Here is a 17,172-nt window from a genome sequence, read left to right on the forward strand (position 1 = left end):
TCTTGTTATCTTTATGGCCAATACATATGATGGTTCCCCTCTGTCCTTCATATCAAAGTGTTGCAAAAGGAAATCCTTTGTCTCCCTAACTAGAGCCATCGAGCTATTGACAATCAACATATCGTCCACATATAATGAGGTAAAAGCCACATCACTCCCACTTGCCTTGACATAGATGTAGTAATCCTTCTTACTGGAGACGAATCTTGCTCTAGACAAGGTCTGTTTGAATTTTATGTACCACTGTCGCGAACCGTGCTTAAGGCCATAAAAGGATTTTCTAAGTCTGCATACCAAGTCCTCTTTTCCTTTTTCTATGAAGCCCTCAGGTTGTTGCATGTAAATTTCCTCAAGCTCCCCATTCAAAAATGCTGTTTTGACATCCATTTGGTGGAGCTCAAAGTCAAAATGGGCTGCTATAGAAATCAAGATCTTAATGGACGAAAATTTTGCAACTGGAGAAAACGTTTCGTTGTTTTGATGAGCCCTTTGGTTACAAGTCTGGCTTTGTATTTCTCTAGTTTTCCTTCAGAGTTCAAGTTTTTCTTTAACACCCACTTGCATCCTATAGACTTTCGGTCATGAGGTAGAGGCACTAATTCCCAAACCCGGTTTTGAATGACGGAATGATATTCTTCGTTCATGGCTTTTTCCCATTGGGTTCTTTCAGGAATGGATAAGGGACTAAATCATATTTTAATAAGATAAAATACCTAGAGAGGTCTAAAAATTCTTTTTAATTATCTGAAAAATAATTAGAACATATTAAAACATATCTAAGAAAGTTTAATGGGAATTGGATCTATAGAGTTAGGATTACGACAAAAACATTGAGGACTCCATCCTCTCTAGAGACCTCATCTCACAACACCTTCTCAAACTAACCTAACTGATACCATGATCCACAACCCATCGTAGGGGTTCATGATTGGACCATTAAAGTCAGCCAATGAGTGGAGAAGATACGATCCTAGACGATGGATTACAGGTCCCTGCTTGAGGATAAGTCTAGGGCCCATTTCTGCAGTATGCTTCATGGGTCTTTCCAACACCGTTCAGTGTTGCAGGAAGTCATCTCTTCCGCACATGTACATGTCACACACCCTTATCCAAAGGGTCGCTTCCCTAACAGCTATCAAGTGCACATGCCGTGTGATGGTAATGATGAGGATTTACGTTCTTGTCCTCTCAAGCCATCCATCACACACACTGGTCAAATCCATAACCCCTGACCAACTATCCTGGGCATATCCGACCTCATCTAGGGATAACCCCACATCGAAACCCTTATCGGTTGTGCTTTCATGATGCCTAGGACTACGGGTTTTGGACTTCACATTGAGTTATAACAAGTCAAAAACTTATGTGAGTCTAAGGCATTGTTAATGCCTTACAATCCAAGCTGAATCATACTCCCACTGGAGTCAATAATTCATTATATATTTAGTACATGCTCTCATAAGGCCTCTAAATGGCCACAAAAATCCAACAATGAAGGGGTTGAGACTAGGAAACTCAACTGGGGTGCTGATAGGGGAACTGTATGAGATGAAGTGGATGTGGCATTGAGGCTGGCAAGGAGTGGGGAGAAACTACAAAAAGAGATATCCCCGTCCCCCTCCCCCTCCCCCTCCCCCTCCCCCTCCCCAAAAAAAAAACCAAAAAGGTAAACAAAGAAAAAGAATTTCTCAAAAAGGTGGTGGGGAAGAGGAGGAGGCACGAAAGAGCTTTAGCAGTAGACTGAAGGTAGAGTTTCAGATCTGGTTGAGAGGCAGATGCTGCTGGTGCTCCTCCTTCAACTGTGCTCCAAGGCATCCATCGACTGCCGCATAAATTTCCACTGTTGCTAAAATGACTGTTAAGACTCCTAATTTCTGAGCTTGAACTATTTAACAAAAAAAGAAGAAGACTTAACTCTTTTCTGGACATGAGATAAACGATGTAGTTATAAGCAACAGAATCTGCCTCGACTTCAGGTTAGATTATTGTTAACCTCCTTAGTTAACTGCTTGCATGACTTGCTAAATGTTGCAATATGCCTTTGTTCGCATGAGAATGAGCCTCTAGTTAAAACACTTTCTCTTTTCTGATTATCTGAAGTAGCTCTGTTTTTCTTGTACGCTAATGTTTGCTGTGAAGAACATATTTATTGAGGCTTACTGGTAAATCTGTATCTCATGTGCAGTTTGCAGCGTCAGCGGCCATCATTACATTGTGCACGATGACCAGCCTTTTCCAGTATAGTGACAAAACTGTGGTGTTTATATATTTCTATTTGTTTGGACTCAGTGCAATCATGCTCTCATTTTTGATATCAACATTCTTCTCACGAGCAAAAACAGCTGTTGCTGTGGGAACCCTTTCATTTCTTGGAGGATTTTTCCCTTACTACATGGTCAATGACCCTGCTGTACCCATGTCAGTCATCTAACCTGCACTAGTTCTATCCTTCAACTTCTTTGTACTATGTGGTGATGAATACTCATTCTCGTATATCTATATGTAGGGTGCTGAAGGTTTTAGCCTCATTCTTTTCTCCAACAGCCTTTGCACTTGGAACCATTAACTTTGCTGACTATGAGCGTGCTCATGTTGGAGTCCGTTGGAGCAATATCTGGGAGGTATTTCTATGATTTTTTACTACTTGTGTATCCTTTTTGCATTTGATGACTGTTTTTTAAGTTAATTATTATAATGAAATTGGTTGCTGTAGGATTCTTCTGGAGTAAACTTCTTGATGTGCCTCTTGATGATGATGCTTGATACGATTCTATACTGTGTGATTGGACTCTACCTTGATAAGGTTTGTAATGTTATCCTTTAAATCATTTTTAGCTTATTTAGAAAATTATAGCATGCACTGTTTTGTTGGTTCTGGGCCTCCACTTTGTCTGTCATTGTGAGATTTGGGAAGTTCATCCATATTTTGGCTTGAACTTGTATGAAAGGTACTGAATGTTATTGTAATGACAATCTGTTTTCATGTTATTTCACTTGAATGATAAGTACATATTTTTTTTTTACAGTTGATATGGATTGAATGAAGCAAAATGTTAAAATTTTCTACTAGTAGTTCTTTCTTAAAACAATATCATCGTCATCATCATCATCAATTATCCCAACTAACTAGGGTCGGTTACATAAATCCGATTCAGCCATTCTGCTCTATCAAGGACATAACTTCAATAAGATCATAAGTCCTCATATCTTTTGTCACTGCTTCCATCCATGTCCTTTTGGGCCTTTAATGCGAGAGAATTTGAGGGAACAATAAAATTAGCAAGGAATAAGCCGAGCACAAGCACAAGTAGAAGAAACCTAGCTTTTCTTCTCCATACCGCAAGCTAGGGTAGCTTTTCTCTCTTTCAATTTCTAAAAATCATGTGGAATTAACCCCTATTGGATCATGAAGCAAAATCTACAAAAATCCCTATTCTATAGCCCCTTGTCATTGCCATGGGATGATCAACAAACCATAGGATGTCACTGCCATGGGATGTCACTGCCGAAATCACAAACCATAGGCGGATGATCAACAAAAACTTGCTGAAATCAGCAAGATCTAGGGTTTGTTGTTGATCTAGGGCACAATATCGATGCTCTTTTAACTCCGTACAGTGCTACAGTAACGACGTACATTGCTATAGTACTTTCCATGTAGATCGTGGGTTCTGATACCAATTTGATGCTAGAGAGTTTGAGGGAACAGTAAAATGAACGAGGAACAAGCCAAACACAAGCGTTGGTCGAAGAAACCTAGGATTTCTTCACCATATCCCAAGCTAAGGTTCCAAAAGCGTATGTTTTTCTCTGTTTCAATTTCTAAAGATCATCTGGAATTAACCCCCTCAAGGCCTCACACACCTCCAATATATTATGATTCGATGTTCCAAGTTTGTTCAAATAAATAATACATTGACCTATATATACTAGCTTAAATTGAATTTTGTAATGACAATTTTACCCCTATGAACAATACTCATGAACGATACTTGTGAATAGTACTCATGAAATAAGTGAAAAATATAAAAACTCTAAAGTTCTTTAAAACTAAAAACTTCTAGAAATAAACCTTAAAACTAAAACTATGAAATACATCATTTGAAATTATATATAAAATAAAAAGTAAAGATAATTTTGCCCTCCATTCACCTTCCTCTTGGTCTTTTAGAGCCTTCTTCTTGAACAAAATCGCAGCTCCTAACCGGTGCTGTATTGGGTTTGCGCTGCACTTTGCCAGCTAACCTAAGTATGCTTTCTCTCATTTTGTCACCTATTGAAGCCACACAAACTCCCTCATGTGTATTAATTTTGAATTCTATTCTTTCTTGTCTTACCAATTATCGATCTCAACATTCTCATCTCAGCTACACGCATCTTTTGGGTATGTTGTTTCTTGACTGCCCAACATTCCGTCTCATAAAGCAAAGCTAGTCTCACAACTGTCCTATGGAATTTTCCCTTCAGCTTCATTGGTATGCGGCAGTCATTTTATTTCTTAAAACGATGACAACATAACATTGGAAGTCGTTCAACGAATGGCATTTTAAATGAAGTACAACTATCGCCTAGCTCCATTCCATCCCAGGAACACCAATTCTTTGCTAGCAACATCTCATCTTTTGGAATGAATCACACAAGAGCGTGTTTCTTGATAGGGGTGCTATCTATCTTGTAAGGAATGTGTATCTATTGTCTAATTTGTCTAAATAAATTTTAAGAATCACTTTTTGTACCTATGATACTGCTTATGGTTGAGTGTTAATGCCCTGGAGCTTGACTTCCATCTCTACCAAGTTGAGATTGCCATGCAAAGGGACCTTTTCTTACTTTGCTAAGCGAGTGGGGGTTTGTGTGCGATGAAAGGTGGACTATGTAACTGGGCAAGTTAATACCAATTAAAATTGTTTCTACTCTTTTATACGTATTGTCACCCGGATCACTTACAAGTGTCCAAAATACAATTTTGACTTACTGAAATAGTCAAGACTTCTCACTTGCATGCCATTAAAAGAAAATTACATTCATCATGTAGCATTAAATATTACATAAGAAAGCAAAATAAGAAGCAACAGAAGCACGAAATCATGAAACAACTCGTACCTTACGTTAGGTTACCCCCAAGGACTTCGTACACCCCAAACCGGGTCTCCTCTGCTGATGACGCACGAGGTCTCGATTAAAGAACACACCTGACAATTAGGGAAGCCTAGGCAAAACCCTTAGAGAGCATCACATGGGATTTCCTTGACCAAGGCTTGACACATGAGTATGAGGCAAGAACCTAGGGCTAGGCCTTGTGTGGCTTGGGCGTGCCATCCCTTAGCGTTAACCTTTCTAAACCCTAAATTTTAATGAGAGAAAGAACGAGAGAGAAGGCTAGAGTGGGGCGTGCCCCCATTGGTTGCTTGGAGAGAGAGAGATAGAGAGATGAGAAGTAGAAACCCCCTAGCTAGTACATATAGACAAGAGGCTAGGGTTAGGGTTTTGCCATTATTATGAGGTTTAATCTTGACCTTTAATCTTGGAGACCTATGGGGTGAAGAGATCTCAATCATTCATTCATTAGATCAACCATCATGATTAAAGGAATGATATGGAACCTTATTCCTCGGTCCATAATTCCATTCCCATCAAATAATTTGTATAGAGAAAAAATTTAATACATACTATTTGATATCTCACACTTTCTGATCTCGTTTCAATTCAAATCTCTACATGTTAACTTTCCAAAACTTTAAAACAACACATGCCTTAGAAGGCACATGAAACAATAATGAAAGCTTTCATGGGGTTGGTGCACCACCCATGTGGACCCCAATCCCCACACATTGGTGGGAGCATTGAACCCCATTGGGCCCCTCTTATATTAATATTAATTTTTAGATATTAAAACAAATTTTACAAAACCTCCAAATATTTTATTTTCTCTTTGCTTAAAATAAATTCAGAAAATTGTTTTTTCCTCATGTAAAAATCATTTTTCTTTAACATAAAATACCAAGAGGGGTCTAAAAATTCATTTTAATTATCTATAAAATAATTAAGACTTATTTAAATATATTAAGGAAGATTTGATGGGAATTGGATCTATAGAGTTAAGATTACGCCAAATATACTGAGGACTCCATTCTTTCTAGAGACCACATCTCACTGCACGCTGTCAAATCGAACCAACCGATCGCATGACCTCCAAGCTATCGTAGGGGTTCATGTTTGGACCATCAAAGTCATCCAATAAGTAGGAAGATACTATCCTAGACCATGGATTATAGGTCCCTCCTTCAGGACAAGTCCAAGGGCCCATTTTTGCAATATGCTCTATGGGTCCTTCCAACACAGTCCAGTGTTGCAGGGAGTCATCTCTTCTGCATGTGTACACGTCACGCATCCTTATCCAAAGGGTCGCTCGTCAGATGGCTTTCTAGTATACATGCTGTGTGATGGTAATGATGAGGATTTAGGCCCTTGTCTTCTAAGGCCATCCATCACACACAGGAGTCAAATCCATGTCCCCTGGCCAACTGTCTTGGGCACATCTCCAACCTCATCTAGGGATATCCCCACATCAAACCATTATCAGTTGTGCTTACACGATGCCTAGGATTATAGGTTTTGAACTTTACATTGGGTTATAGCCAGTCAAAACTCATGTGAGTCTAAGGCATTGTTAATGCCCTACGGTCCAAGCTGGACCATACTCCCATTGGAGTCCATAATTCTTTATATATTTTCAGTAGATGCTTTCATAAGGCCTTTAAATGGCCACAAAAATCCTACATCTCCCACTTGGCCTTTGAAGGCCTTACAATCTCTCTTCTTCACCTTCTCTCTACCCCATCCCATGTACATGTTTAGCGAATACATTTGCCACTAACTGCTTTGTTATAAGGTCCACAATCATTGCCTCTATGGGGAGATGCGCAATATCTATCTCTCCAAGTTGGATCTCGTTTCGAACGTAATAATATGCTGCCTTGATGTGCTTTGATTTCTTGGATTGCTTGAACGTAATAATCTCTATCTTTAGATGCACATATTGCTGATTGGTTGTCATAGAAAACACACGGGCATCTCACAGGCTTAAACATATGCTGATTGAGAAACTTCTTTATCCATGTAGCATCCTTGGCTGCTTGACAACATGCCATGTGGTCGGATTCCATAGTGGACAGTGCCACCACATTTTGTTTCTTGGACACCAAGAAACCTCCCAGCCAGCCAGCGTTGAGACCTACGCAGATGTCGACTTGGCGTCATCAGGGTCTCCTTGATAGTCCGCATCTGAGTACCCTTGTATGACTATGTCTGTCCCCCCTCCATATGTGAGTGCATAATCCATGGTCCCTCGCAAATATTTGAGTACTCTCTTAATTGCTTTCCAATGTTCCAATCCAGGATTACATTTGAACCGACTAATCACAGTCATGGAAAATGACAGGTCGGGTCTCGTACCTGACATTGCATACATGAGTGACCGTACTGCGCTGCGATGGGGCACTCTTTCCATGGCTTTCTTCTCAATACTCTTTAGTCGGACACATTTGCAGGTTAATTTGGTCTTCTTATCTATTGGGGTAGATTTGGGCTTACATTTGTCCATCTCAACCTTTTCCAACACCCTTTTGCAATAGTTGGCTCGAGAAGGTTGAATGGTCCGTTTTTGTCTATTTTTTGTTTTCTTTATACCCAATACATATGATGGTTCCCTTAAGTCCTTCATATTGAAGTGTTGTGTAAGGACATCGTCAGTCTCCTTAACTAGAGCCATCGAACTATTAAAAATCAACATATCATCCTCATATAATGTGATAAAAACCACATCACTCCCACTTGCCTTGACATAGATGCAGTAATCCTCCTAGCTTGAGACAAATCCTAGTCTAGACAAAGTCTCTTGGAATTTTATGTACCACTATTCCGAAGCCTGCTGAAGGCCGTAAAAGGATCTTTAAAGTTTGCATACCAAGTCATCTTTTCCTTTTTCTATGAAACCTTGAGGTTGTTGCATGTAAATTTCCTCCTCAAGCTCCCCATTCAACATGGTTGTTTTAACATCCATTTGGTGGAGCTCAAAGTCAAAATGGGCTGCAATGGCAATCAAGATCCTAACAGGTGACAATTTAGCAACTGGAGAAAGGGATTCATTGTAGTCTATCCCTTCCTTTGGGGTGTACCGTTTGGCTACAAGTCTGGCTTTGTATTTCTCTTGTTTTCCTTCAAAGTTCAATTTTTCTTGAACACCCACTTGCATCTTATAGACTTTTGGTCATGGGGTAGAAGCACCAATTCCCAAAACCGTTTTTGACTGATGGAGAGGTATTCTTCATTCATGGCTTTTTCCCATTGGGTTCTTTCAGGACTGGATAAGGCTTCTTTATAGGTTGAACGCTTATCGTCAGGTTCTTCCCCAACTCTTTTATCGTGTTCCCCCTGATAGGTTAAGAACTCAGGTGGTCTTCTAATTCAGTTGCTTCTATTAAGGGTTTGTTATTCGGGTTCTCGAGTTTCAACCATGTCACTAGTCATCTCCAAGAGATCGACTTTCTTGTGACTGGATCTTGCTTCGAGAAATTCATCCTCAAAGAAGTGAGCATCCTTACTATCTAGGACTGCTCTATTCTCTAGGTTGAAGAAATGATAGCCCTTACCATGATCTAGGTATCCTATGAAGATGCATTTGACTATTTTGAGATCATGTTTGATTCGGTTTTGGTATGGGAGTAGGACATGGGCCGAGCATCCCCATACTCTAAGATGGTCAAGGTACGGAGCACGACTAGTGAAGATTTCATTTGGAGTCAATGGAGCTACCTTTGTGGGAGTACGGTTGAGGATATACCTCAGCGTTAATAATGCTTCTCCCCAAAAATTTAGGGGGAGCTTTGCATACTCCATCATGATTCGCATTATATGTACCAAGGTCCTATTCTGTCTCTCGGCTATACCATTTTGTTGAGGTGTATAGGGCATGGTAAATTGATGAATTATGCCATGCTCTGCACTCATCTATTTAAAGAGCTGTGAAGATTGGTTCTTAGGACGTTTAGTTTCTTATTGGTTTGGTTCTCTACATCGGCCTTATACTCCTTAAAACGGTTTAAGGCTTCGAACTTGGTATGCAATATATAAAATTGGCCAAAACACAAGTGGTCATCTATAAAAGTGATGAAATATGTCTTGTGGCCTTTGGTTACCACATTCATGGGACCGCATATATTGTGGATGACTTCTAAAATGTCAAAAGCTCTTTGAGCTTTCGTAAAGGGTTTCTTTATTAATTTTCTTGCACACACAATTCACATACTTTGGAAAATCCCCTTTGTAATTTTCCAATAGGCCATCCTTTCTTAATCTTTCCATTCTTTTATGATTAATGTGCCTTAATCTCATATGCCATAAATAACATCATTCTCACATTCCGGGGACGAGACATAAGCAACTTGATTCTTTATTTCAATCTCAAATAAACCATTGTATAACATACTGATCATAACGACTTCTCCACGAGTCTTAACAGTCACCCTATTAGCTGCAAAAATGGTGACGTACCTGGCCTTAGCCAATTTTGGGACTGAGACCAAACACTTCCTCTTTTCGGGTGCATAAAATGTTTGCTTCAGTACCATTGTTCCCCCACTTGTAAGATTCATAATATAGTCCCTATTGCTCAAGATCTCGGTCTTTTGATTTCCACCCATGTAAATAAACTGCTTATTGGGGTCCATGGGTTGGAAATTGCTGGATCCTTCCTTGGAGTTTGACACATGGGCTGTAACACCCAAATATTTTATTTTCTCTTTGATTAAAATAAATTCAGAAAGTTGTTTTTTCCTCATATAAAAATCATTGTTCATTAAAGTAAAATACCCAGAGAGGTCTAAAAATTCATTTTAATTATCTGTAAAATAATTAAGACTTATTTAAACATATCAAGGAAGATTTGATGGGAATTGAATCCATAGAGTTAGGATTACGCTAAATATACTGAAGACTCCATCCTCTCTAGAGACCGCATCTCACTGCACCTTGTCAAACCGAACCAACCGATCGCATGACCCACAAGCTATCGTAGGGATTCATAATTGGACCATCAAAGTCATCCAATAAGTAGAGAAGATACTATCCTAGACCATGAATTATAAGTCCCTCCTTGAGGACAAGTCCAAGGGCCCATTCTGGAGTATACTGTTTGGGTCCTTCCAACACAGTCTAGTGTTACAGGGAGTCATCTCTTATGCGTATGTACACGTCGCACACCTTTATCCAAAGGGTTGCTTCTCAGATGGTTTTCTAATGTACATGTCGTGTGATGGTAATGATGAGGATTTAGGCCTTTGTCTTCTCAGGCCATCCATCACACACAGGGGTCAAATCCATGTCCCCTGGCCAACTGTCTTTGGCACATCTCCGACCTCATCTAGAGATATCCCCACATTGAAACCCTTATCGGTTGTGCTTACACAATGCCTAGGACTACGGGTTTTGAACTTTACATTGGATCATAGCCAGCCAAAACTCATGTGAGTATAAGGCATTGTTAATGCTCTATAGTCCAAGCTGGACCATACTCCCACTGAAGTCAATAATTCATTATATATTTTTAGTATATGCTCTCATAAGGCCTTTTAATGGGCACAAAAACCCTACATGGGACACAATTATTGGAATCGAGATCGAATAAGGTATGGGATCAGAAACAAGAGCATGTGATCGTGACCAGTAAGAAGCTCCCTATGGTAGGGATCGAGGACCTTACACCCTAAAATTAGGGATCTCGAGCGTAATATGTAAGGGAGCAGGACCCAAACTATCGAGACCGAATGATAAATCATACAGGCAAGCTCCTTCTGGTTAAAAATCGAGGTGCCTAAGAGCACTTCACTATAAGTAATAAAATATAGGGAAAATTGTGGAGGGCCCCCTGATATGTACTTTGTAAACATCCAACCCCTTTTTACTTTTCATATCACACCCTTAACCCAATTACTGTTTTTCCTTGCTTTAAACCCGAACCTGCTCCCCCCCTCCTCCTACACAAGTCAAAAAGTTGTAATTTTTATGACGAACCAACCCATTTTAGTACACATACTGTCACGTTTCTGTCAATTCACATCGCATGTTGATCGAAGCCAAAAAGGGATTTGGTGTGGCACAAAATTTGCCGGACTGGTAGAATTTGGCCAAAAATGCAGTCTGGCTTGGGCACAACAAAACAAACAAGTGCAGGATCAAAAGATCATGGCCGAAAATTCGGTCTGACAAAAACTTGTGCCGAACTGGTCATTAGAAGTTACAAGCGAGTCCCACACATTTTCTGCCGGATTGCATTTTTTGCCATATTGTTCCTGTCCGACATGACACATTTCTTGCCGGACCATGGCAAAAGCAATGAAAAATGCATCTGGCACAAAAGCGTGCTTGACCAGTAATGAGGCTTTTGGAATACGGCGCCTGGTCCGACACACTTTTGTGCGGGACCAAAAGATGATCTAGCAGTCCGACACAAAAGTGTGCCAGATTGGAATCTGCCTTTAAATTCAAGAAGCCTCACTACAGGTCCAACACATTTTTGTGTTGGACCATAATTTTCCATTTTGGGCAAGAGAGAGAGAGAAAGAGAGAGAGAGAGAGCGAGAAAGAGAGAATTTTAACGGGTAAGGGAGGATTGAAAGGGTAGTTTAGTATTTAACATATTAACTTTTTGACTGGGGGGTAAAAGGAAAGAAAATCAATAATTGAGTTAAGGGTGTGATATGAAAAGTATTGGGGGGTTGGATGTCTACAAAGTACATTTCAAGGGGGTATCCATAATTTTCCCTAGAATATATGCTACTTATTTTGCCACACTGCTATACAATAATATAATGCTATGCTATATTGTACAACAATACTATTCTATCTACTATATTTTATTAATAGCATATGCTACTATACTCATATTTACTATATACAACCTTATAACTTATATTATAATATATTGTATGTAATACACTACTAGACTGCACATTGCCTTATTGTACCACTATGCTATACTACTGTAGTATACCGCACTGCTATAGTATACTATATTGCTACACCATGGTTATAATCTGGATCCCTTGTAACTTAGGATCTTGATCCCTAATAGGAAGAATCAAGATTTCAAAGATTAAAAATTACGAAGGAGCGATATTCCCTAACCTGGAGTGCAGAAATGATGCACATTGTCCCTAGCTTTTATATTTTTCTCTTGAAATTCATTCCATAACATTTCCCCTTGAAATGTTGTAAGCTAGGGTTTTCCAACTCTTCGATTTCCACTTGATTGCTGGTCGAGCTTCCAATGTCATTTACTAAACATTCTTTATCTTGCATTGAGTTCACCTTGCTTCTGTGACTGATTTATTAGGTTCTCCCTAGAGAACATGGAGTACGTTATCCATGGTACTTCCTGTTCTCCAGGGATTTTTGGCAAAAGAGTAAGAGTAATCAACATCATAGCCATTTGGATGCTGAGGTGAACATGGAGCACAAGCGCCGTGCAGCAACTCTGGGTATTGGAAAATTTTCTCCTGTTGTGGAGCCCATCAGCCTAGACATGAAAAACCTAGAACTTGATGGGCGGTGCGTGAACATTATGTTGGTTGGTAGTATTGGTTGATACCTCTATCAAAATGGTTTTTCTTACTAATTTTGATTGTATCCTTAATTCTACAACTTCTATAGATGCATCCAGATTAGAGATCTGCATAAAGTATTCATATCTACAAAGGGGAAGTGCTGTGCGGTGAACTCCTTGCAGCTTACGCTGTATGAGAATCAGATTCTTGCTCTTTTAGGTGAGACCAGACATGCTTTTACTACTTATTTCTCCCATTCTGCTGAAATCTGTTAGATATGTGAACTTTATAATTGCCATGTTGAATACTTTGTGATGTTACTTCTCCGAAAGTGATCTGTGTGAAGGGATGTTAATGAATGCGGGCCTGTCAGCAGGCTTTTGGGCTGGGCTGGGCTCGGTTTGTGCCTGCCTAAGGCCAATGGCCATGGCCCAGGCAGGGCTAGTAGGCTCGAAACATTTTCTGGCAGGGCCCAGGCTTGCACCTGCCTGAGCAGGGCCCGACCTGAAAAATTTTAGAGTATATATGAAATATTAAATACTTCCTTTTGCATATATATATATATATATATATATATATATATATATTTATGTTCTATTTTTTTTCGGTTTGGGCCAACTCGTGCCCCGTCATCATGAATTCACGCCAGCCCTGGGCCATGCTCGAAACAAAATTTTGGGGCCTGGTCCCTGCTAGGTATACCCTACATGGTACTGAGCCGGGCTCGGGCCAAGGCTTGCCTGGCACGAGCCCGGCTCGTTAACTGCCATACCTGTATGTGACATTTTCGATATACTTTCCTGGGTCATGTGTCTTCAAACCTTTTTCTTCTCGTGTATCATGGTTCTTATTTGTTTGATGGAAATCATTTTGCATATCTTTATGGTCCCTTCATTGGGATATCTGAAACTATAGTTGACTTCTGCAAAAGAAGTTCGTGCGTTACAGAAATGGATAGTTTTTGTTAATCATATTATAACTGATACATAGGAGAAATACCTGAATTATATTTGATTCTCGTATAGTGTTTTCCAGGAGTAATGTAGATTTTCAGTTTTAAATGGTTCATTAAAAGATCATCCAATACGTCATTGGTGATCTGATGATATTTTGTTTATTTAGTGTAGCTTTAGTAGTTGAATACTGAGCATTATTAATGCTGTATTTTGTTTTCAAGGGCATAATGGTGCTGGGAAAAGCACCACAATATCTATGCTTGTTGGCCTGCTTCCTCCTACTTCTGGCGATGCTTTGGTGTTTGGGAAGAGTACCAGGACTGACATGGTAATCATCTGGACTCTATTTTATTTTTATGTTAATATTGGTTTTCCAGGATATTGCCTTTTCATATTCATTGCGTTTGTTAGGATGTTTTGCTTTTGTTTGATGAACACATCTTAAGCTTTCCGATGGATTCTCTTTACATCCATGTGTGCATGCTACTTGCATTTACGCATGTGCATCTGTAATTCGTGTTTGTCCTGGCAATTCTTATCAATAGATCCACACTAGATCACACAATGCAATATTTCCATGCGTGTTACCGGTGCTTTGGTGCATTCATTGGGTCTATCTAGTAACATTGTTATCAAGTCTGAAGGGGAAGTGCCGGCAAATATAGTTTTTAACACATCTAACTTAAGCACATATATTCTATTTCCTTAATCATTTAAATCATCTCAGCTTGTGCGCAATCTCATTAGCTATCCATTTTGATATGCTATAAGCATTTTCTTTTCAGATACCATAATCTGTCATCTTGTTTGTTTGCTGAACTTCCAAATTGTTGCTACTTTTTGCTTGTTCATTAGGATGTAATTCGGAAGCAACTTGGTGTCTGCCCACAACATGACATCCTATTTACAGAATTGACGGTGAGTTTATATATAGATGTTTTGGCTCAAGTGTTCAAGTTGATGCTTTGCTAATTCTGTTGTTCGATTCATGGTACATGATTGTATAAGTAACTTTTGCCAATTTAAATTTAACTAAATGGCCTTTGACGCCAAATGGGATATTTTTTGCTTACTCAAATTTAGATAATCAAATTAGTTTGATATATAATCATAATCATGTATAAAACTAGATCCTTTAATGATTAATGGACCAGTTTTTGCGTTTTGGTGAGTCAGCCGACTCACCTATTACTGTACAGTCCATTGTCTATCAAATGTCCATGTTTAAGATGTGAAAATAGGACAATGTGACCCGGTCAAGTATGTACCAATTAAAATTTTTCTTTCTTTTTCTTTATTTTACCATCTAGATCACTTACATGCCTCTGGATTCAACTTATGAACTAAGAAAATAACAATTATGCCAAGGATTCTCACTTGCATGCCATCCAAATAAGTTTCATTCAATAAATAAATCTGAAAGTCACATAAGACTTTCAATGAACTCAAGAAAGCATGAAATAAAGCAATACCACATAACTTGCCTCAGGTTACCCCCAAGAACTTCGTACACTCCATACCGGGTCTCCCCCACCAATAGCACATGGGATCTCGTTCCAACCTCGTCTCATGACTCAGGAAGCCTAGGCAAAACTTCTTTAGAGCATGACATGGGATGGGACTTGATCAAAACTCGAGCACAAGGCACAATCTCAAAGATCAAGTACAAAGAGTTGGGCATCCCACCCTTGTGGCTTGGGCGTGCCACCCTTAAATTAAAAACCCTAAAGAAAAATAAACAAGAGAGAGAGATAGAGAGATTTTGGGTGTACCTGCCCATGGGAGAGAGACAAAGGCCAACTTGGTCACAAGTGTGTAGAGAATACAACTCTGCAGAGAATATTTGTAGAATAGAGGCAAGGGTTTTGGGTTCTAGGGTTTTGCTATCATTATAAGACTTAATATTGACCGTAGATCATGGAGACCTGTAGGGTGAAGAGATCTTAGTGCTTCATTCCTTAGATCAGCCATCATGATTAAAGGAATGAGCTAAAACCATTATCCTTTAGTTTTCATAACTCTAGTTCCATCAAATAATTGTGTAGAGAAAATACTATGTTTTTACAAATCTAATTTCAATCAATCTTTACACTTATTTTAAATCAATCAAACCCATTCCATAAAACTTCTCCATAATCTTCAAATCAAGTGGGTGGCTTCCATCAGAAGCCACACCAAAAAGGAAACAGGAAGATGTGGGGCGTCCCACACATGGAGAGCCATGTGGGCCCCACGCCCCCATTTGTGGGGGGCCCAAAGTCCCAATGGCCCCCCACACCCCAAAGTATATTATAGAAAGGTCTACAAATTCATTTTAATTATCTAAAATATAATTGAAACATAATTAAACATGTTTAAGAAGATTTGATGGGAATCAGATTCAAGAGATAGGAATATCACAAATATACTGAGGATTGCATCCCTTGTAGAAAACACATTTGACTGCATCTTCTCTAACTGACCCAAAATTTCCCATGACCTACAGCGCTTCGCAGGGGTTCATGTTTGGACAATTAAAGTCTGTTAATAAATGCAGGAGACATGATCCCATGGATTAGAGGTTCCTCCCTGAGGACAAGTCCAGGCCCCAGTCTAGCACTATACCTCATGGGTCCTTCAAACACAGTCCAGTGTTGCGGGGAGACATCTCTTCAACACATGTACATAGCACACACCCTCACCCGCAAGGGATAATCCCACATCGAATTCCTTATCGGTTGTGTACAAATGCCCATGGCTACGAGGTTTTGACATCAATCTGAGCTGTAGCCAGTCAAAGCTCAGGGTAGTAATGGCATTAGAGATGCCTCACAGTCCAACCTGGACCACACTCCCATTGGAGCTATTATATCACTATAAATAATTTCAGACATGCACTTGTAAGGCCTTTAAATGGCCACACAACCCCAATATCTCCCACTTTGCCTTACAATTACTCTCCTTCACTCTCTCTCAACCCCATCCCATGGACTTGTTTGGCGAGCACATTCATCATCAACCCTTTTGTCAAAAGGTCTGCAAGCATAGCCTCTGTGGGAAGAAATGCGACCTTTATCTCACCGAGTCGAACCTCGTTCCGAATGTTGTAATAGTCTACCTTGATATACTTTGATCTCTTGTGAAAGTGGAGCTCTTAAGTCACACTGACTGTAGATTGATTGTAACAGAAGATTCTCACACACGAACATCTCACGGGCTTAAACACGAGCTGATTGAGAAACTTCTTTATCCACACGTCCTCCTTGGCTGCTAGACAACACGCCACATATTTGAACTCCATGGGGGACCGCGCTACCATGTCCTGCTTCTTGGACTTCCAAGAAACTGCCCTACCACCAAGCATGAAGTCTTATGCTGATGTCAACTTCATGTTATTAAGGTCTCCTTGATAATTGGTGTCTGAGTATCCTTGTATGACTATGTTCGTCCCTCCTCCATACGTAAGTGCATAATCCGCGGGCCTCTTAGATATCTCAGCAGTCTCTAAAGTGGCTTCAAATATTCCAGTACGAGATTGCCTTGGAAACGACTAATCACACTCATGGGAAAGGACAAGTCCGGTCTTGTTCCTGACATGGCATACAGAGGTGCCCTATTGCGCTTTTGGCATTCTC

At 39.7% G+C, this 17,172-nt stretch overlaps 1 protein-coding gene across 14 annotated transcripts in view; it reads left to right on the forward strand.

Moving 5' to 3' along the window:
• Positions 1-17,172, forward strand: part of ABCA1 (ATP-binding cassette A1) — a 169,728-nt gene that overhangs the window by 54,149 nt on the left and 98,407 nt on the right. For 8 of the 14 annotated variants that reach the window (XR_016053861.1, XR_016053870.1, XR_016053869.1 and 5 more), the window contains 7 exons: positions 2,186-2,418; positions 2,507-2,621; positions 2,714-2,803; positions 12,392-12,606; positions 12,709-12,821; positions 13,780-13,886; positions 14,414-14,476. Coding sequence is in view for 8 of the 14 variants with exons in the window: in XM_020671012.2 (XP_020526671.2) it covers positions 2,186-2,418; positions 2,507-2,621; positions 2,714-2,803; positions 12,392-12,606; positions 12,709-12,821; positions 13,780-13,886; positions 14,414-14,476 (936 nt within the window). In the remaining 6 variants the exon portion in view is untranslated. Of the gene's footprint in view, positions 1-2,185; positions 2,419-2,506; positions 2,622-2,713; positions 2,804-12,391; positions 12,607-12,708; positions 12,822-13,779; positions 13,887-14,413; positions 14,477-17,172 lie in introns of those variants that run through there. The other 6 variants (XM_088864444.1, XM_088864449.1, XM_088864469.1 and 3 more) reach the window with 3 other exon arrangements.

The sequence above is a fragment of the Amborella trichopoda genome, chromosome 1 (assembly GCF_054954075.1).
Source record: "Amborella trichopoda isolate Santa Cruz 75 chromosome 1, AtrichopodaSantaCruz75HAP2 v2.0, whole genome shotgun sequence".
NCBI lineage: Eukaryota > Viridiplantae > Streptophyta > Magnoliopsida > Amborellales > Amborellaceae > Amborella > Amborella trichopoda.